The 23,514-nt window shown below is 43.0% G+C and overlaps 1 protein-coding gene across 3 annotated transcripts in view; it reads left to right on the top strand.

Moving 5' to 3' along the window:
- LOC115104898 (5'-AMP-activated protein kinase subunit gamma-1-like) overlaps positions 1-23,514 on the top strand; it is a 126,809-nt gene that overhangs the window by 46,029 nt on the left and 57,266 nt on the right. The window contains exon 1 of one of the 3 annotated variants that reach the window (XM_029626296.2): positions 8,777-9,514. The exons of the other annotated variants lie outside the window; for them this stretch is intronic. Within the exon in view, the coding sequence (XP_029482156.2) occupies positions 9,415-9,514 (100 nt within the window). The 5' untranslated portion in view covers positions 8,777-9,414. Of the gene's footprint in view, positions 1-8,776; positions 9,515-23,514 lie in introns of those variants that run through there. 3 annotated transcript variants of the gene reach the window in all.

The following is a 23,514-nucleotide window of genomic DNA, read 5'->3' as shown; positions in this document are numbered from 1 at the left end:
CTGTGGCCCCATCCGAGGACACCCCCGGACAGGGCCAAACAGGAAGGATATAACCCCACCCACTTTGCCAAAGCACAGCCCCCACACCACTAGAGGGATATCTTCAACCACCAACTTACCATCCTGAGACAAGGCTGAGTATAGCCCACAAAGATCTCCGCCATGGCACAACCCAAGTGGGGGCGCCAACCCAGACAGGATGACCACATCAGTGAATCAACCCACTCAGGTGACGCACCCCTTCCAGGGACGGCATGAGAGAGCCCCAGTAAGCCAGTGACTCAGCCCCTGTAATAGGGTTAGAGGCAGAGAATCCCAGTGGAAAGAGGGGAACCGGCCAGGCAGAGACAGCAAGGGCGGTTCGTTGCTCCAGAGCCTTTCCGTTCACCTTCCCACTCCTGGGCCAGACTACACTCAATCATATGACCCACTGAAGAGATGAGTCTTCAGTAAAGACTTAAAGGTTGAGACCGAGTTTGCGTCTCTGACATGGGTAGGCAGACCGTTCCATAGAAATGGAGCTCTATAGGAGAAAGCCCTGCCTCCAGTTGTTTGCTTAGAAATTCTAGGGACAATTAGGAGGCCTGCGTCTTGTGACCGTAGCGTACGTGTAGGTATGTACGGCAGGACCAAATCAGAGAGATAGGTAGGAGCAAGCCCATGTAATGCTTTGTAGGTTAGCAATAAAACCTTGAAATCAGCCCTTGCTTTGACAGGAAGCCAGTGTAGAGAGGCTAGCACTGGAGTAATATGATCACATTTTTGGGTTCTAGTCAGGATTCTAGCAGCCGTATCTAGCACCAACTGAAGTTTATTTAGTGCTTTATCCGGGTAGCCGGAAAGTAGAGCATTGCAGTAGTCTAACCTAGAAGTGACAAAAGCATGGATTAATTTTTCTGCAACATTTTTGGACAGAAAGTTTCTGATTTTTGCAATGTTACGTAGATGGAAAAAAGCTGTCCTTGAAATGGTCTTGATATGTTCTTCAAAAGAGAGATCAGGGTCCAGAGTAACCCCGAGGTCCTTCACAGTTTTACAACCATTAAGATTAATTGTCAGATTCAACAGAAGATCTCTTTGTTTCTTGGGACCTAGAACAAGCATCTCTGTTTTGTCCGAGTTTAAAAGTAGAATGTTTGCAGCCATCTACTTCCTTATGTCTGAAACACATGCTTCTAGCAAGGGCAATTTTGGGGCTTCACCATGTTTCATTGAAATGTACAGCTGTGTGTCATCCGCATAGCATTGAAAGTTAACATTATGTTTTCGAATAACATCCCCAAGAGGTAAAATATATAGTGAAAACAATAGTGGTCCTAAAACGGAACCTTGAGGAACACCGAAATTTACAGTTGATTTGTCAGAGGACAAACCATTCACAGAGACAAACTGATATCTTTCCGACAGATAAGATCTAAACCAGGCCAGAACTTGTCCGTGTAGACCAATTTGGGTTTCCAATCTCTCCAAAAGAATGTGGTGATCGATGGTATCAAAAGCAGCACTAGGGTCTAGGAGCATGAGGACAGATGCAGAGCCTCGGTCCGATGCCATTAAAAGGTAATTTACCACCTTCACAAGTGCCGTCTCAGTGCTATGATGGGGTCTAAAACCAGACTGAAGCATTTCATATACATTGTTTGTCTTCAGGAAGGCAGTAAGTTGCTGCGCAACAGCCTTTTCTAAAAAGTTTGAGAGGAATGGAAGATTCGATATAGGCCGATAGTTTTTTATATTTTCTGGGTCAAGGTTTGGCTTTTTCAAGAGAGGCTTTATTACTGCCACTTTTAGTGAGTTTGGTACACATCCGGTGGATAGAGAGCCGTTTATTATGTTCAACATAGGAGGGCCAAGCACAGGAAGCAGCTCTTTCAGTAGTTTAGTTGGAATAGGGTCCAGTATGCAGCTTGAAGGTTTAGAGGCCATGATTATTTTCATCATTGTGTCAAGAGATATAGTACTAAAACACTTGAGCGTCTCTCTTGATCCTAGGTCCTGGGAGAGTTGTGCAGACTCAGGACAACTGAGCTTTGAAAGAATACGCAGATTTAAAGAGGAGTCCGTAATTTGCTTTCTAATAATCATAATCTTTTCCTCAAAGAAGTTCATGAATTCATCACTGCTAAAGTGAAAGTCATCCTCTCTTGGGGAATGCTGCTTTTTAGTTAGCTTTGCGACAGTATCAAAAAGGAATTTCGGATTGTTCTTATTTTCCTCAATTAAGTTAGAAAAATAGGATGATTGAGCAGCAGTAAGGGCTCTTCGGTACTCCACGGTACTGTCTTTCCAAGCTAGTCGGAAGACTTCCAGTTTGGTGTGGCGCCACTTCCGTTCCAATTTTCTGGAAGCTTGCTTCAGAGCTCGGGTATTTTCTGTGTACCAGGGAGCTAGTTTCTTATGAGAAATGTTTTTAGTTTTTAGGGGTGCAACTGCATCTAGGGTATTGCGCAAGGTTAAATTGAGTTCCTCAGTTAGGTGGTTAACTGATTTTTGTCCTCTGGCGTCCTTGGGTAGACAGAGGGAATCTGGAAGGATATCAAGGAATCTTTGTGTTGTCTGTGAATTTATAGCACGACTTTTGATGTTCCTTGGTTGGGGTCTGAGCAGATTATTTGTTGCAATTGCAAACGTAATAAAATAGTGGTCCGATAGTCCAGGATTATGAGGAAAAACATTAAGATCCACAACATTTATTCCATGGGACAAAACTAGGTCCAGCGTATGACTGTGACAGTGAGTGGGTCCAGAGACATGTTGGACAAAACCCACTGAGTCGATGATGGCTCCGAAAGCCTTTTGGAGTGGGTCTGTGGATTTTTCCATGTGAATATTAAAGTCACCAAAGATTAGAATATTATCTGCTATGACTACAAGGTCCGATAGGAATTCAGGGAACTCAGTGAGGAATGCTGTATATGGCCCAGGAGGCCTGTAAACAGTAGCTATAAAAAGTGATTGAGTAGGCTGCATAGATTTCATGACTAGAAGCTCAAAAGACGAAAACTTCTTTTTTTTTTTTTGTAAATTGAAATTTGCTATCGTAAATGTTAGCAACACCTCCGCCACGGGGGATATGGTCACTAGTGTAGCCAGGAGGTGAGGCCTCATTTAACACAGTAAATTCATCAGGCTTAAGCCATGTTTCAGTCAGGCCAATCACATCAATATTATGATCAGTGATTAGTTCATTCACTATAACTGCCTTTGAAGTAAGGGATCTAACATTAAGTAGCCCTATTTTGAGATGTGAGGTATCATGATCTCTTTCAATAATGACAGGAATGGAGGTGGTCTTTATCCTAGTGAGATTGCTAAGGCGAACACCGCCATGTTTAGTTTTGCCCAACCTAGGTCGAGGCACAGACACGGTCTCAATGGTGATAGCTGAGCTGACTACACTGACTGTGCTAGTGGCAGACTCCACTATGCTGGCAGGCTGGCTAACAGCCTGCTGCCTGGCCTGCACCCTATTTCATTGTGGAGCTAGAGGAGTTAGAGCCCTGTCTATGTTGGTAGATAAGATGAGAGCACCCCTCCAGCTAGGATGGAGTCCGTCACTCCTCAGCAGGTCAGGCTTGGTCCTGTTATCTACAAATTCTATCTTTTGGGAGGGGCAGAAAACAGTTTTCAACCAGCGATTGAGTTGTGAGACTCTGCTGTAGAGCTCATCACTCCCCCTAACTGGGAGGGGGCCAGAGACAATTACTCGATGCCGACACATCTTTCTAGCTGATTTACACGCAGAAGATATGTGTACAGTGTTTCCTCCGACACATTGGTGTGGCTGGCTTCCGGGTTAAGTGGGCATTGTGTCAAGAAGCAGTGCGGCTTGGTTGGGTTTCAGAGGACACATGGCTCTCGACCATCACCTCTCCCGAGTCCATACGGGAGTTGCAGTGATGATACAAGACTGTAACTACCATTTGGGGAGAAAAAGGGGTAAAAAATTATTATAATAATAACATTCTGTAAGTGTGAAATTTGTTTTGATTTAGAATGGACCATTATCATGCACCTGTCTCAAAACGGGCAGGGGGGAAAAATAAGTAAAATATATGTAATCAATGCACTTAAATAGCGAACTGAGGGCGCTTTTCTTGTGGTTCATTTTCATGACAAGCCAGGTATGCTATACTCCTATTGTAAAGTTGAGAAATAAATATACTAGGCCTAGCCTATAGAAAGCGGATGGGATCCTCCTCTTTTTAATGGAGGCCCACACTGTTTTCTCACGTAATTGCATAGCCTATAGAATTGTTACGCAACATGAGCCCATGGGTTCTCATGAAGTGTTTGATTTTTGATTACATTTGCATTGATGTCAGAGCGATTAGAGAGACAATAGAGTGCTGTGTATCAGGCAGTTAGCAAGTTTGGTAGGCTACTAATGACCATCAGCAGCATCTGCGCTTGGAGAAGCCTAATTACCGTGACTAAACGGTCATGTGGAATTTGACTGTGATCATGACTCGTGACCACCGGTGTGGCGATAATACGGTCACCGTACAGCCCTATGTAGGTATCATATCACACTATAAAGGTTGGACTATCTCCCTCTGATTAAGAGGATGTTGTGTGTACTTGGCATGATCAGAAAGGATTATGTGCTGTAGTGATAATCTCTCACAAGGGGACTCCTTTTTTCCCAAATACTTGGTTTTCCCACACATTTTCCATCATTGCCCATTTATTCATGTTTTGGGAGCATTGAACTGAACCCATGGCAACAGCCTTTAATGGTAGTAGTCGTAACCACATTGGATGGATGTAGATAATTACATAATTTAATTGTTACTGTAACAACATACAGTGCATTCGGAAAGTATTCAGACCCCTTGACTTGGATAACATTTTCCCTCATCAATCTACACATACTATCCCATAATGACAAAGCAAAAACAATGTTTGCTGAAATATCACATTTACATAAGTATTCAGACTTTTTACTCCGTAATTTGTTGAAATACCTTTGGCAGCGATTATAGCCTTGGGGCTTCTTGGGTATAACGTTACAAGCTTGGCACACCTGCACGGCTATTTACTGATCTCTCCAGAGATGTTCGATCAAGTTTAAGTCCGTGCTCTGGCTGGGCTACTCAAGGACATTCAGGGACGTGTCCCAAAGCCACTCCTGCCTTGTCTTGGCGTGTGCTTAGGGTCGTTGTCCTGTTTGAAGGTGAACCTTCGCCCCAGTCTTAGGTTCTGAGCGCTCTGGAGCAAGTTTTCATTAAAGCTGTCTCTGTACTTTGCTCCTTTCTTCTTTTCCTCGATCCTGACTAGTCTCCCAGTCCTTGCTGCTGAACAACATCCCAATAGCATGATGCTGCTACCACCATGCTTCATAGTAGGGATGGTGCCTAGTTTCCTCCAGACGTGACGCTTGGCATTTAGGCCAAAGAGTTAAATCTTGGTTTCATCAGACCAGAGAATCTTGTGTCTCATGGTCTGACAGTCCTTTGGGTGCCTTTTGGCAAACTCCAAGTGGGCTGTCATATACCTTTTACTGAGGAGTGGCTTCCGTCTGGCCACTCTACCATAAAGGCCTGATTGGAAGGTTCTCCCATCTCCACAGAGGAGCTCTGGAGCTCTGTCAGAGTGGCCATCGGGTTCTTGGTCACCTCTCTGACCAAGGCCCATCTCCCCCGAGTTTGGCTGAGGGTACAGTTCTAGGAATAGTCTTGGTGGTTCCAAACTTCTTCCATTTAAGAATGATCTTGGGGACATTCAATGCTGCAGACATTTTTTGGTACCCTCTCCCAGATCTGTGCTTTGACACAATCCTGTCTCGGAGCTCTACGGACAATCCCTTCGACCTCATGGCTTGATTTTTGCTTTGACATGCACTGTCAACTGTGGGGCCTTATATAGTCAGGTGTGTGCCTTTACAAATCATGTCCAATCAATTGAATTTGCCACAGGTGGACTCCAATCAAGTTGTAGAAACATCTCAAGGATGATCAATGGAAACAGGATTCACCTGGACTCAATTCTCATAGCAAAGAGTCTGAATACTTATGTAAATAAGGTATTTCTGTTTTTTAAATTTTTAATTCATTTGCAAAAAACTCCCCCAAACTGTTTTTGCTTTGTCATTATTGGGTATTGTGTGTAGATTGATGAGGAAAAACATTTATTTCATACATTTTAGAATATGGCTGTAACGTAACAAAATGCGGAAAAGGGAAGGGGTCTGAATACTTTCCGAATGCATCATATAGTGTTATTTGTTTTGTACTATTACGCAACTGCATTATAAGTAGACTATATTAATTATGTTAATTAACCCATCAAACTACTCTCCGTAGTAACAAAGAACTATGTACTCCTGTTGCGCTATAATTCTATATTTGGGGGGATTATTCCTGATCGCTTTGTCGCCAAATCTAATTATGAACTTTGGCTCCCAGGTAGGCATGAAGAGCTTTGTGCAATTATAGTGTTATTACAGTGTTGCTTTATAATTCTCTAACTTCCTTAGCCCATGATGTGTACAATACAACCGGCTCTGTGTTGTCGCTCCTCTCTTGCTGAGTTTTCCGGACTGACTGCTGCTTCCACGGAACAATATTTTCTCCCTCCCGCACGTACCCCTGCACCTGCCAGTGTTCAGTCAAGCATAGACTTCCCAAAGAAAGACTCAACAGTCTATAAATATCACCCCCACACTGCTCCCTACAGATCTGCTATCTTAATTTGATCACTGAGCTGCAGGAAATGCAAATTGTAGTGTATTCAAGGTTTAACCTCGTCAGGCCAAAGTACAGTGGGGGGTTGGTGGCCTAGCGGTTATAGTGTTAGGCCGGTAACCGAAAGGTTGCTAGTTCGAATCCCCGAGCGATATGATGAAACTGGCTCGCATGAGAACCGCCACAGGAAAGGAAGACCCAGAGTTACCTCTGATCATTAGAGGTAACTGCACCTCAGATTGCAGCCCAAATAAATATTTCACAGAGTTCAAGTAACAGACACATCTCAACATCAACTGTTCAGAGGAGACTGAGAAAATCATGCCTTCATGGTCGAATTGCTGCAAAGAAACCACTACTAAAGGACACCAATAAGAGGAGGAGACTTGCTTGGGCCAAGAAACACAAGCAATGGACATGAGACATTTTTGGTTCCAACTGCCGTGTCTTTGAGAGACGCAGAGTGGTTGAATGGATGACCACTGCATGTGTGGTTCCCACCGTGAAGAATGTAGGAGGAGGTGTGATGCTGTGGGAGTGTTTTGCTGGTGACACTGTCAGTGATTTATTTAGAATTCACACTTAACCATCATGGCTAACTCGGCATTCTGCAGTGATTCGCCATCCCATCTGATTTGCGCTTAGTGGGACTATCATTTGTTTTTCAACAGGACAATGACCCAACACACCTCCAGGCTGTGTAAGGGCTATTTGACCAAGAAGGAGAGTGATGGAGTGCTACATCAGATGACCTGGCCTCCACAATCACCCGACCTCAACCCAATTGAGATGGTTTGGGATGAGTTGGACTGCAGAGTGAAGGAAAATCAGCCAACAAGTGCATATGTGGGAACTCCTTCAAGACTGTTGGAAAAGCATTCCAGGTGAAGCTGGTTGATTGAATGACACGAGTTTGCGAAGCTGTCATCAAGGCAAAGGGTGGCTTCTTTTGAAGAATCTCAAATCTAAAATATATTATGATTTGTTTAACACTTTTTTGGTAACTAGTGTTATTTCATAGTTTTGATGTCTTCACTATTATTCGTCAATGTAGAAAATAGTAAAAATAAAGAAAAACCCTTGAATGAGTAGGTGTGTCCAAGGTTTTGACTGGTGCATACGAATCCAATGGTACAAACAAACCCACGATGTTGAAAACAGGTTAGATGTCCAAAACGCGCCGGGATCACGATGGGACTGAAGGCAATCTAAAGTTTGTAATTTCCACTTAATCATTTCAGACTTGATTTGCCCTAAAGAAAAATGTATCAACTCCTACAAAAATGTTGATGAATTATTATCCATTATTCCCATTTACTGTTGAGAAGCAGGGTCAAATTATGATGGCGTATCTGTACGTACAAACCAGCTCAAGCTGAGGCTGAGAATAGAACAGTAGCTTTGAGGCAGTGTGCTGCTCTTCCATGCAGAATGCTCAACCTTTTGCTTTCGTGAGAAATTATGAAATGAATTAGTCCACACACACACGCACACACACTAAACTGTGATGGTGGAAAAGGAGGTACTGTGTCATTATGCTTAATGTCTCCTAAGCTTTGGGGTTTTACAAAGGTGTTATTAGTGATGATCTCCCTGAACAAAATGATCTCCACAGGTGGTCTTGTTCAAGGTAAAAATCCTCGGGACCACCCGGGCTTTGGCTATGTATAACCAGCCAGGTAGTTCCCAGCACACCTTTTTGTTCTTGCACTGATCTGTGGTCTGTCTGTATCTTACAGGTAGCGATGTGCATTCGTGGGGCATGAGCTTAATCCATGCACTACTGTGTGCACATATCGGTTAACAGACATCTTATTATCCTCTCATGAGAGTAGAACTCTTAATCAGCAGAGGAAGTTCTGTAATAAAATCACCACGTTATACTGCTAGGAACCTGTCAACACAGGCACATGCCAGAAAAGCGCTACGCAGGGAAGTTGTGAGAGAGAGATGGAGAGTTCCAGAATAACAGGAGAGCAGAAGCAGTAGGGAGGGTGGGTTGGCAGGGCTTTGCTCAGAGCCAATCAACTGTCAGAGAAAAAGAGTGTGTTTGAGATTAGTCTCCTTTTAGCAGCCTCTCTGTGATGCTGCCTATTTTAAAGGGACAACACACACTGCAGACAGCTGCACATGACAATCTACAGCAGCACGGACTCTTGCTGCTGCACGCCTGTGGACCAGATATAACAAAGATTCAAAGAGAGGGAGGTAGAACGAGAAAGCGAGAGCTAGAAAAAGATAGAGAGAGCGAGGAAGCTCCAGGGAAAGGAGGACAGAACTCTTTGTCTTGAAAAGTGTGTTTAAGAGGAATCGCCACTGAAAGTTTATATGAGAGGCCAGCTCTCCTCTGGGGAGTGAAGCTTTCAGCCTGGCTGGCTACTTTCTTGCTCTTCCTTCAGATGTTTCTACTGTGAACTATTTGGCTGGCTCACATCTCCAGGCTCTCCACACTGTCTATATTGTAGAGTACCCCTGGGACCATTCACGTGGATTGACGGTCACTACTCAGCACTGTCCTTGGATCAGTTTTGCACAGCTCCTAAAGGAGAAGATTGACCTGGCTGGCCTGAGCTAGGATCAGATTATCTTGGAGTGCGGATTTTGCGAGAAGGGGAACATTGAAGCTTGAATCGGGTCTTGTTCAGGCTTGATTGAATCCGATAACTCCTATTTAGTCGGATATGTTCTACTTGGGTTTATACACTATACTTGTGTTCCATCGTGCCCCATGAAGCGATTTGGGAGCCTGAGGGCGAGCAAGAAGAAGAAGGAGCCAGACAGACGGACAGGGAGGAGGCAGTCCGAGCCCCACGGCCTCTTGGGAAACAGTAAGCGGGCAGCATTTGTAGACACACTAATACCAATATGTACTTAAACAGTTACATGTGTTTTAGTAGGTTGTTCATGAATGATAAAACTGTGTTAAGTCTTTAGAAAAGTGTAAGTGTGTGAGTTTGCTTGGATCTAACATCAAAGTCCATTGTTTTCTCAAGTAGTTGATGTGATGACTTATGTGATACTGGAAGGCTTGGAAGCCTAAGATGTTATGATGTCACCAGAGGGTTGCTAACATGAAAAGCCAGGGAGCAAGACAGAGTTTCTATTGTGGGTGAAATAAGGAAATTGCAACCATTAAGGCAGATCAATGATATGTTACTGTAACATAGGGGAAGAAAATGGTTTCATTTGGCCAAAATAAAAATATTTATTGTGTGAACTCCTTTACTTTGCCAAACACCATAAAGCTTACAGCTAATTCGTAGCTGTTGTGGAAATTCTCCACCGGGATAGACTGCAGAAACATTTACATTACATTTACATTTAAGTCATTTAGCAGACGCTCTTATCCAGAGCGACATTTAAGTCATTTAGCAGACGCTCTTATCCAGAGCGACTTACAAAGTCCGTTTTTATTCTTGCAAGCCCAGATATTTTGGGCCTGATCTCAACTCAGGGTAGTGCACTTTCACTGTGGCTGTAGAGCTCATTTCCTAGATTGTCTGTCCTCCTTTGGATTGATACTGAGCTCTCTAACGACCTTGCACAGTGAGGAAAGGAAAGGATACACTCCTTCCACACACGCACACGCACACACACTTATTTTTAACGTCAGGGAATGAAATATGGTTCGGATTAGGTATTGTAAACTAAAACCAGCCATTTACGTAATCACCATGGCTGCTCGGCTGCCTGTCAATGAGAATGGAGTGACAGATTACAGTGTGAAAGCCAGAGATTACAGGATGACTTCTGGAGATGGCTATCTCAGAATAACAGCCAAATTCAGACTGCACAGACAGTTGCTATTTTGATGTTATGCTGAGGATTTTTAGATTCACATTTAAAAGTGGAATCGAGGTAATTCAGAAGAAAGCACATGGTAGTGTTCATTACAGATTTTTACCAAAGTTTTGAGCTAAATTTTGTGTTTCTTTTTATGCAAGTTCTTGTAGTCTCGACCTGTTTCTGTCCATTTTCTTCGTCCGGTCCTATTGAACAGGACCCAGGTGTTTCAGTCTAAGAGGAAACTCTACACATTTTGCCCCTGACCTGCCAGCTGTCACAAGTGGATGCAGGAGGTATGGAACGTAGCCTAGTGGTTAGAGCGTTGGACTAGTAACCGAAAGGTTGCAAGTTCGAATCCCCGAGCTGACAAGGTACAAATCTGTCGTTCTGCCCCTGAACAGACAGTTAACCCACTGTTCCTAGGCCGTCATTGAAAATAAGAATTTGTTCTTAACTGACTTGCCTAGTAAAATAAAGGTAAAAAAAAAAATCTGTCATATTATAACACACACACACAAACACACTGTAAGGTGTTGTATTCGGCACGTGACAAATAAATTAGATTTGAACCACAGTTTAGCGTTCCCTCAACGCTATCAAAGGTTGTGATGGATTGACTGTCAGGTGTTTACATGTCTGTAATGGAATTAAGCAATGTAAAATGTGCCAGGAATGACGGCCTACATCAGCCAAACCTGGGCCAATTGTGCACCGCCCTATGGGACTCCCAATCAGGGCCGGTTGTGATACAGTCTGGATTCAAACCAGGGTATCTATAGTGATATCTCTAACACTGAGATGCAGTGCCTTAGACCGCTGCACCACTTGGGAGCCCCAGAAAACAAGAGGGCTACAAATAGTATGTTATGGTGTGGGGAGCATTTTCCTGGCATGGTTTCGGTCCGCTTGTAGAATCTATGCCAAGGTGCGTTAAAGCTGTTCTGGTTGCTTGTGGTGGCCAAACACCCCTTTAGACACTATGTTGGTGTTTCTTTTATTTGGCCAATCCAGTTATTTTTTGAGAAACTGTTGATCCTGTGTGACTAAATTATGTTCTCTAGTGTATTTTGAACATTAAGAGTGGGCTCCTGTGGTTGGATTTAAAATAATAGTAATAATAATAACGTTTAAATTGAATTTTTAAATGCCTCTTGGGCCCAGCCCCTGACTCACACAATTGACCAGTCACATTTACTTTTTATGCAGTTTATTTATTTATTTTAATGAATCAGTTACCCAATCAAGGCAGGACACCCCCAGTTACCCTCCTCCTCTCCTCCCTCCATCTGATGATTAGCAGAGTTGCAGCAGGTTGTCTACACTCATTGAGAGTGGGCTCCTGAATCCTCCTGTGGTTGGCGGTTGCAGTAAAAAAACATTTATAATAAAAAAATATATATATACGGTATACATTTCCTTTATTTTGATTTATTTACTTCTACCTCTCGCCACGGGCCTGGGTCCAGGGGCTTCAGTCCCGGTAAGCCCCTGCATTAAACCGGCCCTGCTGACATGAAGTAGATTTGATTGATATCCCCCTCATTCGTTGTCTTGAAACGACCCAGCTCAGAAGTTCTTAAAACATCATCATGATCACCTCAGTATGTAAACATGTCAAACATGTGCTCCATAAGATATGAGGCATTTCATCTAGTCGCGCATTCTAAGCTCTTTGAGCCTTCAAATAGCCTCCACAAAAATGGCCAAACACAGACAGCTTTTAAAGAACCTTTTGGATCAACTTTACTCATCACAGGGCTGGCACTTGAACATATTGGTATATTTTCTGCCTTGACATTGTGGATGGCAACACTCCATTCTAGTAACAAAAGTAGGGTTGTGTTCATTAGGCACTAAACTGAAGAAATGTGAGTAAAACAGCAAGGAACTACCTGGAACTGATACGAAATGCTCATAGTTATTAAGTTCTGCATCACATACTGCATGCACTGATTCTTTCTTTGCAGCCTTTCCTCTCCTCTAGTATTAGAAAGTGAAATGTTTGAATACATTCATTTTTAGACTGTCCATTGTTTGGGTTGAGCAACGGGTCCCATAACCCTGACTCATAAGACTTCACAACAGTCTTGTCTGTGTTCACAGATTGCAGTTAGAATGTCATCTGGATTTAATCCATACTGGAAACCAGGTGTTTTCAGGAAAATTCAAAACTGCATTAATCCTGCACTACACAGAATGTTTAAATGTGTATCCACTTGAGTTCTGTTTCACATGGATGAATGCAGTTGTTGTCTGACCTCAGTAGGTGGCACTGTTGACTTCCTTAACAATTTGAATATCTACTTTTTTTTCGAAAAGTAGCCAAAATGTGTGAATGTTTATCATTTATACAGAGCATGTTGGTGCAAGCCTATGAAAGAGGGTACTGTTCCATGTTTAGTATAATGTGGTCAGGGTATTTACACACTTTAAAACAGCACCACTTTCCTTAGCCAACTATTCCTTAGCCAACTATATTTAAACTCGGTTTTTCACATTTCCTGACATTTAATCTGTCACGATCGTCGTAGTAAGGAGACCAAAGCGCAGCGCCGTGTGAATACATACTTTTAATGAATGACGAAAAAAAACACGAAGTACACTAAACAAACAAAATAACAAAACGAACGTGACCGCTATCGAAACTGAGTGCTAACATGCAACATCACATAGACAATAACCCACGAAATACCCAAAGAAGATGGCTGCCTAAATATGGTTCCCAATCAGACACAACGATAAACAGCTGCCTCTAATTGAGAACCAATCTAGACAACCATAGACATACATAAACACCTAGATGGTAAACAACCCCATAAACCTACAAAACCCCTAGACAGTACAAAAACACATACATCACCCATGTCACACCCTGACCTAACCAAAATATATAAAGAAAACAAAGAATACTCAGGTCAGGGCGTGACAGTACCCCCCGACAAAGGTGTAGACTCCGGCCGCAAAAACCTAATCTAAAGGGGAGGGTCCGGGTGGGCCTCTTTCACGGCGGCGGCTCGGGTGCGGGACGTGGACCCTGCTCTACCTCAGTCTTGGCCGACTTAGGTGGCGCCTCAGGAGCGGGGACCCTCGCAGCGGGCCCCGGACTGAAGATCATCGTAGAGAGCGCCACTGGACAGAAAGGCGCCTCTGGACTGAGGAGCGACTCTGGCGGCTCCGGACAGGAGGGCGACTCCGGCATCGCCGGCGTGACAGGCGGCTCTGGCAGCTCCTGGCTGGCTGACGGCTCTGGCAGCTCCTGGCTGGCTGACGGCTCTGGCAGCTCCTGGCTGGCTGACGGCTCTGGCAGGTCCTGGCTGGCTGACGGCTCTGGCAGGTCCTGGCTGGCTGACGGCTCTGGCAGCTCCTGGCTGACTGACGGCTCAGGACAGACGGGAGACTCTGGCGGCTCAGGACAGACGGGAGACTCTGGCGGCTCAGGACAGACGGGAGACTCTGGCGGCTCAGGACAGACGGGAGACTCTGGCGGCTCAGGACAGACGGGAGACTCAGGCGGCTCTGCTTTGGGGTGGCGATATTCCCCTGGCTGTACCCAGGGTCCTTCGCCGTCCAGAATCTCCTCCCAAGTCCACGAGTCCTGCGTTCTTTGCCGCTGCTGCTGCTGGCCGTTACCACGCTGCTTGGTCCATTGTTGGTGGGTTATTCTGTCTCGATCGTCGTAGTGAGGAGACCAAAGCGCAGCGTGGTGTGAATACATACTTTTAATGAATGACGAAAAAAACACGAAGTACACTAAACAAACAAACAAAATAACAAAATGACCCTGACCGCTATCGAAACTGAGTGCTAACATGCAACATCACATAGACAATAACCCACGAAATACCCAAAGAAGATGGCTGCCTAAATATGGTTTCCAATCAGAGACAACGATAAACAGCTGCCTCTAATTGAGAACCAATCTAGACAACCATAGACATACATAAACACCTAGATGGTAAACAACCCCATAAACCTACAAAACCCCTAGACAGTACGAAAACACATACATCACCCATGTTGCACCCTGACCTAACCAAAATATATAAAGAAAACAAAGAATACTCAGGTCAGGGCGTGACATAATCCTAGTAAAAGTTCCCTGTCTTAGGTCAGTTAGGATCACCACTTTATTTTAAGAATGTGAAATGTCAGAATAATAGTAGAGAGAAATTAAATTGTTTAACTTGGGTCAAACGTTTTGGGTAGCCTTCTATTTTTGTTTCATCAGACCAGAGGACATTTCTCCAAAAAGTATGATCTTTGTCCCCATGTGCAGTTGCAAACCGTAGTCTGGCTATTTTTATGTCGGTTTGGAGAAGTGGCTTCTTCCTTGCTGAGCGGCCTTTCAGGTTATGTCGATATATGACTTGTTTTATTGTGGATATAGATACTTTGGTGTTTATACATGGTGTTTATACTTGCGTACTATTGTTTGTACAGATGAACGTGGTACCTTTAGGCGTTTGGAAAAACAAATTCAGAGGTCTTGGCTGATTTATTTCGATTTTCCCATGATGTCAAGCAAAGAGGCACTGAGTTTGAAGGTAGGCCTTGAAATACATCCACAGGTACACCTCCAGTTGACTCAAATGATGTCAATTAGCCTATCAGAAGCTTCTAAAGCCATGACATCATTTTCTGTAATTTTCCAAGCTGTTTAAAGGCCCAGCCAACTTATTGTATGTAAACTTCTGACCCACTGGAATTGTGATACAGTGAATTATAAGTGAAGTAATCTGTCTGTGAACAATTGTTGGAAAAATTACTTGTGTCATAAATAAAGTAGACATCCTAACCGACTTGCCAAAACTATAGTTTCTTAACAAGAAATTTGTGGAGTGGTTGAAGAACGAGTTTTAATGACTCCAACCTAAGTGTATGTAAACTTCCGACTTCAACTGTATCTAATGGCACAGGTATGACGGGCCAAGTGCAAAGCTCTTTGAGGAATGACATTGGTTGGCAAGTCAGACTCCTACCATTGTGGAAACACTTAGGATAGTGTCATTGATTGATTATTCAATCCACTGATTTATTGATCAGATTTCTTCTTATGATGTTGGGTGGCAGGTAGCCTAGTGGTTAGAACGTTGGGCCAGTAACTGTAAGGTTGCTGGATTGAATCCCTGAGCTGACAAGGTAAAAATCTGGCATTCTGCACCTGAACAAGGCAGTTAATCCACTGTTTCCCCGTAGGCTGTCATTGTAAATAAGAGTTTGTTCTTAACTGACTTGCCTAGTTAAATAAAGGTATAAAACAAAAAGGTTAAATAAAATAAAAAATGTAAATGATCACATAATTTGTCATTTAAGCAATAAGGCCAGAGGGTGTGTGATATATCCCCCAGAGTGGCGCAGCAGTCTAAGGCCCTGCATCTTAGTGCTAGAGGCTTACTACAGACCCTGGTTCGATCATGGGCTGTGTCAAAACTGGCCGTGATTGGGAGTCCCGTAGGGCAGCGCACAATTGGCCCAGTGTCGTTAGGGGAGGGTTTGGCCGGGGTAGGCCGTCATTGTAAAGTAAGAATTTGTTCTTAACTGACTTGCCTAGTTAAATGAAGATTAAATAAAAATGGCCAATATACCACAGCTAAGGGCTGCCAATCAGCATTTAGGGATCGAACCACCCAGTTTATAATATAATTTAGGTTACAGTAGTTATGTAAAATCAAAAGAAGTGCCCTCACATCACAGTTGATCTCAGTCTATCAACTTTCATCTAGAAGCTTTCATGTGGATTTCAAGGCTCTAAAACCCAGTGTTGAGAGAAAATAACATACACTGTCATTTATTTACCTTTTTTAACACAACGGCAGCCATCACCATCAAAGAGCTTCCATTCAGCTATATGTGGCTATGAGTGTTTGTGTTGAGCATTTTCCCCATCACTAGTGATTCATGTCTAGCTCTGGGCAAAGTCAAAGCAGAAGGACTTTCATACTGTAGGTCTGAAAGGGTGACCAATGACCACTCATCCAAATGATTGGATGTCAAGAATATGCCAGCAGTATTTCTCCCTTGTAAAACACTGGAGGTGTCTCATGGCCAAGTGTGTGTGTGTGTGTGTGTGTATGAAGAAAACTGTCATATCAGGTTCTGTTTTGGTTTACACTGTTCTGCCCACCCTGCAATGCATGCTGGTACACCCCACTGATTGCTCTAGCCTCTCTCTGTCACCTTACAAGACCCTGTCGCAGATGGCAACTCCCTAAGAGCTCTGGCTCTCTCTCACACTCTGTTTCCATGGTTTCCTCACACCATGACATCCCACGATGCAACATGTTGATTGTCTGGAACTGTGATCAAATGAAAACCCTAGGGTTATTTGATTTCTAAGTCGTTAGGATTTTTTTCCTAGTTTGTTTTAAGTGTGACACTTTAGGTGTGTTGTATATCATTGCAGAAATAATGGAACCAAAGTAATAAGAGTTAAATGTAGGCCAACCACAACCCTGACACTCCAAATGGATTATGAACTGTCATAGAACAAAACAATTGTATATCTCTGTCCGTTTGTATTTCCCCTTTTCCGAAAGTCACTTTACTTTGTCAAACACAGTAGGTTTATTATTTGATCAGCTGGCGGGTGCTTCAGGGGAACTGTGCTTATTGATCATCTCCATCTGGTTGATGAAGTAACTTCGACACATCAAGTACCAGATACATATCTATGAAGAGGCACACAAGGTATTCACAAATAGCTCTTTTGCTAGCCAGTGAGTTCGCACAGCTACATTTCAGTACATAGAAATGTGTTGTTTATACGCCCGTCCAATGTCAAGTGTATGGTACAAAATATTTGACTTTTTGGTAGCCTCAGGGGTCGAGTGTCACTTGCACAGGAAAGTGATGCCGAAATGAAGTGAGAGAAAAGTCTTTGTTCAAGTGAAAAACTTAACCTCCGTAATTGTCAGTGAAGAGGACACTTAAAACCAGCCCTTCAAAGGGCCCTTTGAAATGTGTAAAGTGCTCTTTACTAGAGTTCAATTGGTGCCACTGCCATTCACATGCATTAACTGTTTAATGTGTTCATAATGTATTTATAGTATGTTTATAATTCCGTGTGGAATCTATTAGCATCTTAAAAGATACAACAAGACAGATGCGGATATAAAATTGATATAGATATTACAGTGAGAGAGTGGCATAGCGACATGGACGCAGATATAAAACCTGAGAGAGATGGAGGTAGAGATACTGACACACTAAGAGAGACATGGGGGCCAGCAGACTGTCGTTAGTGTCAGACAAGCCAGACACAAGCTGTGAGAGTGTGAGGCTAGCAGATGTTTCACAGATCACAACCATGGCGAGAAGAATCATTCCAGATGAATCCACAGGTGGAAGCCATCGTAGCACAGTACCCAGCTAGCATGTTTCTTAAAAGTTGTGGGAACGTACGTTTTTGGTTTGCCATTGGTTCTGGGAACATAGCCGTACGTTTCCTGACGGTAAAACAAACTTTTTTTTAAAAATATTCTGAGAATGGAAATAAAATGTTTGCCTGTTCTAGAAACATAAATATTTAGGTTGCAGGAAGGTTCTGAGAACGTTTTATTATGGTTCCCTGAAAGTTATCCTGGGTGATTTTTTTTAACATTCTGAGAACAGAAATGATACGTTATTTGAAAGTAATTAAAGAACGTTCTGAGAACATTCTCTAAATGTTGTGAATGTTTTGAATGAAATGTAAAGATTATTTGGAGGTTTTTGAATAACTTCCTTAAAACCTTCGCTGAATGTTTCAATAAGATTGATAGCTTAGGTTAACTGTTTTGAACTCCAAGCACAGATAGGACACATGGAAATTAATTTGCTTAGGCATTAATCATGCAAAACACATTGATTTTTTTATTGTGACAAGGTGTCAGTGATATTCAAACCTATGATCTTCTGTTTTCTATCCATGGAATTAGTCCACTGCTCCACCAGGACAGAACTAGCATGCCATGTTATTTTGTTTTATACTCATCGAAATCTGTTCATTTTAGTGTATTCAATTAGACCCCATTTCAAAAGAAACAAGCACTCATTAAGATCAGGTGTGGCCAATTTGTGGGCACGGCCAACACACCTCAGCTCACTTGACAAGATGGAGGACAGAGTTTTGTTGATGCTGAGAACGGAATTTATGTCTTTGAATAACATTTTTAGAATGGTTTTTGAACATTACTAATGTTGTCTTGTGGTTTTTATGGAATGTTTTCTTAATTTTCTGAGAACATGACTTTAAATAGAAACATGAAGAAACCTGTAGAAAAGGTATGCTGAAATACTGAAATTCCCACAAAAGAACATTGTTCAGAGAACGTTAAGAAACAATTTGAGAACATTACTTTAAATAGAACCACGAGGAAACCTGTAGGAAACGTTATGTTGAGGTACTGAAATTCCCACCTAAGAAGCATGTGGTTCTCAGAACGTTATGTTCTAGTTGGGTGTCCTGCACAATTCCCAGAACGTTGTGGGAAGGTTTAATGCAAAATAACCATAGGAAAACCACGCCCTCACCAAGCAAGCTCTTAGAAACACATGTTTCTCAGAACATTATGTGCTAGCTGAGTATCATGCACCATTCCCATAGCATTATGAGAAGGTTGCATGCAAAATAATCATAGGACAACCACACTCTCATCAAGCTCTAAGAAACATATGGTTCTCAGAACATTATCTGCTAGCTGGGTAAAACCTATTACCTACATTTCCAGTGGTTGGCTTGCTACATAGCAGACAAGCTGTCATTTCATGCAATTAACCTTTCGTGATTACCCAGGCAATCCAACATGTAGCACACATTATTAAAAAGATGGACAAGATGCCAGATCAGGAGTTAATGTGACATTTTTGAGGGAAGCCAACCCCTTAAATTAAATGACTGGCTGCTGGACAGACACGTGACAAATGGCTGTTTTCAGACAGGACAGGACAGGACAGGACAGGGCAGGGCAGGGCAGGGCAGGGCAGGCAGGCAGGCAGGCTGGGAAGCAATGGCTGCTGACTGGAACCAGTAGGCCTTGTCGATGAGGTTCAAAGTGGTGCTCCGGGAGGTGGAAGGTTAATCAATCTGACATGGAGCGGGCAAAGGTTAAGTACTGTACCCCTCACTAGAGGGAAGGCTTCATTCAGTAAGACAGTTGTGGAAGAATCCTGTTTTCCTTTCTATGTGACACATTGTATATCGGATTCCCTTCACTCAACGCAGCCTGCTGGCTAGGATAAACCCTACTCCCTAAACCTGTTCAAACTCACAAACAATTAGCTTTCTGTATGAACGATTATTCAAACATAAAGATTTCTCCCCAGATCCCACATTGCTACTTTATAGGCATTCATTCAGGGGGGAGTTTTTATGCGTTGACAGCGAGTGTTCACCAATACTGTAATCAGAGCAAAAGTAATCGAGTTACGCCCTCAGCTTGTATTGTTGATGTAATTGTAAAATATCTCATTTAGCGCTGGTCTGATGCGTGATCTTACTGTGAGCTCAGAGGACTGTGATATAATCCTGTTTGCCAAAGGTGGTTAAACTCATTTGTTTTTAAATACGATTTGAATGACATGTTTTATTGTTTCGCAGAGGACAAAGCAGAATCTGCTTTAGAAGAATGTTGTTCATCTGACCAGAATATTATTCAGAATATTGATTTAGACTTCTAAGAGATCATGTACACTTAATCCACCACAAGGAGCTCGCTTTTCCATGATTCAGGCGGTTTCAGGCGGTTTATCCAAATCATTCTGAAGTCTTTATGGAGAAGGAAATTATGACCTTTAGCGTAATCCAAAATATCATTATAATTAGATAGCCAAAATGTTTTATCTTTGTGTGTGTATGTCCATGTCTGCATGTTTGTGAGTGAGAGTGTGTGTGTCAGTACTCTGATGTCACCTGGTGTTTCTCATTTCTCATATGTTGTCATGGAATTCAGATGATCACCATAATCATATTGCTTAGAAAATATTGAACCAATTTGGACTGGTGGATTTGTGTAAATGCAGGGTGTTGAAAGCAGACAGTATTACACTGGGCTATGTTTTATTCAGATGAGCCGCCACTCCATGTTTGTTTCTATGTGTGTGTGGTGGAGAGAGAGAGAATATGCTAATAGGGAAGCAATGCAACAGAGAGCTGTGTGTGTGTGTGCAAAATCTGGGGAATTGTGTGTATACATTTGGCAGAAGGGTTGTGATTCAGTAGCGCTGATGTTAATGATCCCCTGTGGGTTTACGAGGTAGAAAGAAGGATGAAGCCCACACACACACACACACAAACAAAGTGGACTGCTTTTCAGATGACATCTTACTGGTGAGAGCTCTCGCCCTTCATTTCTCTCTCCCTTCATCCCTTTATCTCTCTCTCTCTCCCTCCATCCCTCTCTCCCTATAATGTTTTATTCTAGTCTAGGAAGCTGTGTACAGTGGTCAGGGCCGGCTCTAACCTTTTGTGGGCCCTAAGTGGGATTTGGTTGGGGGGCCCCCCATTTTGCAGGCAAAACCCTCTTGACGGGGGACAGAAAAATGTACGTTGTAAAGTATATTTCCTGCAATTCTAAACATTTTGCTTACATGCTGCCCACACTTCTCGCGTTACGTGCGTCAACGAGTGTCTGCGTAGGCCAGGCGCTAAAATATAACTTGCTTCTATTTTGACGCTTGATGCGCTGAAAATCCTGCCTCTCCCATCTCCTCATTGGTTTTTAAGCGCTTATACCCACGTGGGTATGAAAGATGAACTGAGGTCCACACTCCTGTTCAGTTGGTGGTGGTAATGCACCTTAAAGTTGGGTGCCAACCGCCATATAAAGTCCACAGAAGAAGAAGAGGAGGAAGAAGACAACTGAAGGAGGAGAGATTACTAGAAACTAACTAAGTTTCCCCTTTTATCTGTTGATTAATTGTCGGAGTAGAGAACACACACAATTTTGTGGGACTCAAAATGGGTCAAAATTCTACAAAGATCCAGATGGCCATGAGCGTTTCATGTGTTTTGTTCTGTCCCCAAATGAATATAGTTGGTTCAGAGTTCGTTTTGATATTTCAACCTGCGTGTCCTGATCGTGTCTGGTGTGGATGGACAAAATCAATATGCGCAAGATGGTGCACGCAGATGCACACACATGCCCGGGCTAGTCAGAATGTTAGACTTATGCCATGTTAATGATATCTGAGTGAGTGACTAACAAAATCAATGGGTGCCCCCTGGAGGTCAAGGGCCCTGTGCATGTGCTTTGTGTGTCTGGTCGGTATTTGGACATGATTACTACAAGTTTAGATAGTCTAGCCAGCTAACTTACCATTCAAAAAATTGTTCGCTGACAAGGCTAATTGAGTGACTGTCAGTGACTGACATAACAAGAGAAAAACTGTTGATGCACAACCAAATTTCGAACCTTGTGTAATCTGCTATTCTAACTCTCAACAGTAAGTTGAGACACCGAGTTCCCCAACTAGTTTTTTTTTTGCGGCAGGAGCCGGCCCTGACACTGGTCTATAACCTAATAGTTTCAAAGGGAACCTCTCCTGTTTAGCATGAATGGCTTGATGTAGGACAAAGTGATGTTAGGTCATTGTCATGCCGTTCACGTCTTCCGCTGTGGAGGACAGGACTCCAGGGAGGACGAATATGGAAGTCCATTTAGGAACTGTAATACGCTGAATTGGTTTATTTTTGGTTTGTTTCGAGAACATAATAATAATAATTGAAAGATTAGTGGAATCTGTGTGGGTACCTGGACAGGTAGGATGACTGACAGTGAAGGTGAACAGGTGGTCACGGGTCAGGTGACAGAGGAATGGATGAGACTGAGGCAGGAATTCCTTTAATCACAAAGTGGTATATTTACTGGGTAGTTTGTCTGTGCTGCATAACAAAGGAAACAGAATAACATGTATCCAATTAAATTCATAATCACAAAGGTCAAATCATAACAATCATTCTCATTATTAACATAATTAGGTAATTCAGCAATTCAGTTCGATAATAAGTCAATAGGAATCGTCATTGAGTCATTTAGGCTCATAACTATTCATCATAATCATGAGAATAATATTATAAATAATTAAATCAGCTATCGGTTATTCAATCTATAATCTCCATCAGTTTGATATAACAATTGATCAGTTAATGACGTTTCATATTTGATCCTTTCAGGTTTGTCTTCATATGTACATGTCATTTCATTACATATTAACCATATATCAATTGCATAATTGGCCTGTGATGATCTGTATGGCCGTGATCTGTCACGCCCTGACCTTAGAAAGCCTTTTTTATGTCTCTTTTTGGTTTGGTCAGGGTGTAATTTGGGTGGGCATTCTATGTCCTTTATTTCTATTTGTGTTACTATGTGTTGGCCGGGTATGGTTCTCAATCAGGGACAGCTGTCTATCATTGTCTCTGATTGGGAATCATACTTAGGTAGCCCTTTCCTTTCAGTGTGGGTAGCTAACTTTGTTTGTGGCACTTCGCCCTGTTAAGCTTCACGGTTGTTTTGTTATTTCTTGTTTTGTTGACGACATTTTAATGAAATAAAATAAAATGTACGCTCACACGCTGCACCTTGGTCTACTTCCAACGACATCCGTGACAGAACTACCCACCACCAAGGGACCAAGCAGCGTGGTAAGGGGGACTCATGGACTTGGGAGAAATCCTGGACAGTAAGGGACCCTGGAGGCAGGCTGGAGAATATCGCCGTCCCAAGGAGGAGCTGGAGGCAGCAAAGGCGGAACGGCGGCGATATGAGGAGGCAAGTCAGCAAAGCAGGCACGAGAGGCAGCCCCCAAATTTTTTTTGGGGGGAGCACACGGGGAGATTGGCGGAGTCAGGTTATAGACCTGAGCCAACTCCCCGTGCTTACTGTGGGGAGAGAGTGACTAGTCAGGCACCAGGTTATGCGGCTCTGCGCCGTGTGTCTCCAGTGCGGTCTCATAGCCCGGTGCGCTCTCTGCAAGCTCCCAGCAGTTGATGTGCTAGAGTTGGCATTCAGCCAGGAGGGATTCTGCCGGCTCAGCGCTCCTGGTCTCCGGTGCGTGTCTTCGG

The sequence above is a fragment of the Oncorhynchus nerka genome, linkage group LG22, assembly GCF_034236695.1.
Source record: "Oncorhynchus nerka isolate Pitt River linkage group LG22, Oner_Uvic_2.0, whole genome shotgun sequence".
NCBI classification, from domain to species: Eukaryota; Metazoa; Chordata; class Actinopteri; order Salmoniformes; family Salmonidae; genus Oncorhynchus; species Oncorhynchus nerka.
This window is presented reverse-complemented; position numbering and strand designations above follow the sequence as displayed.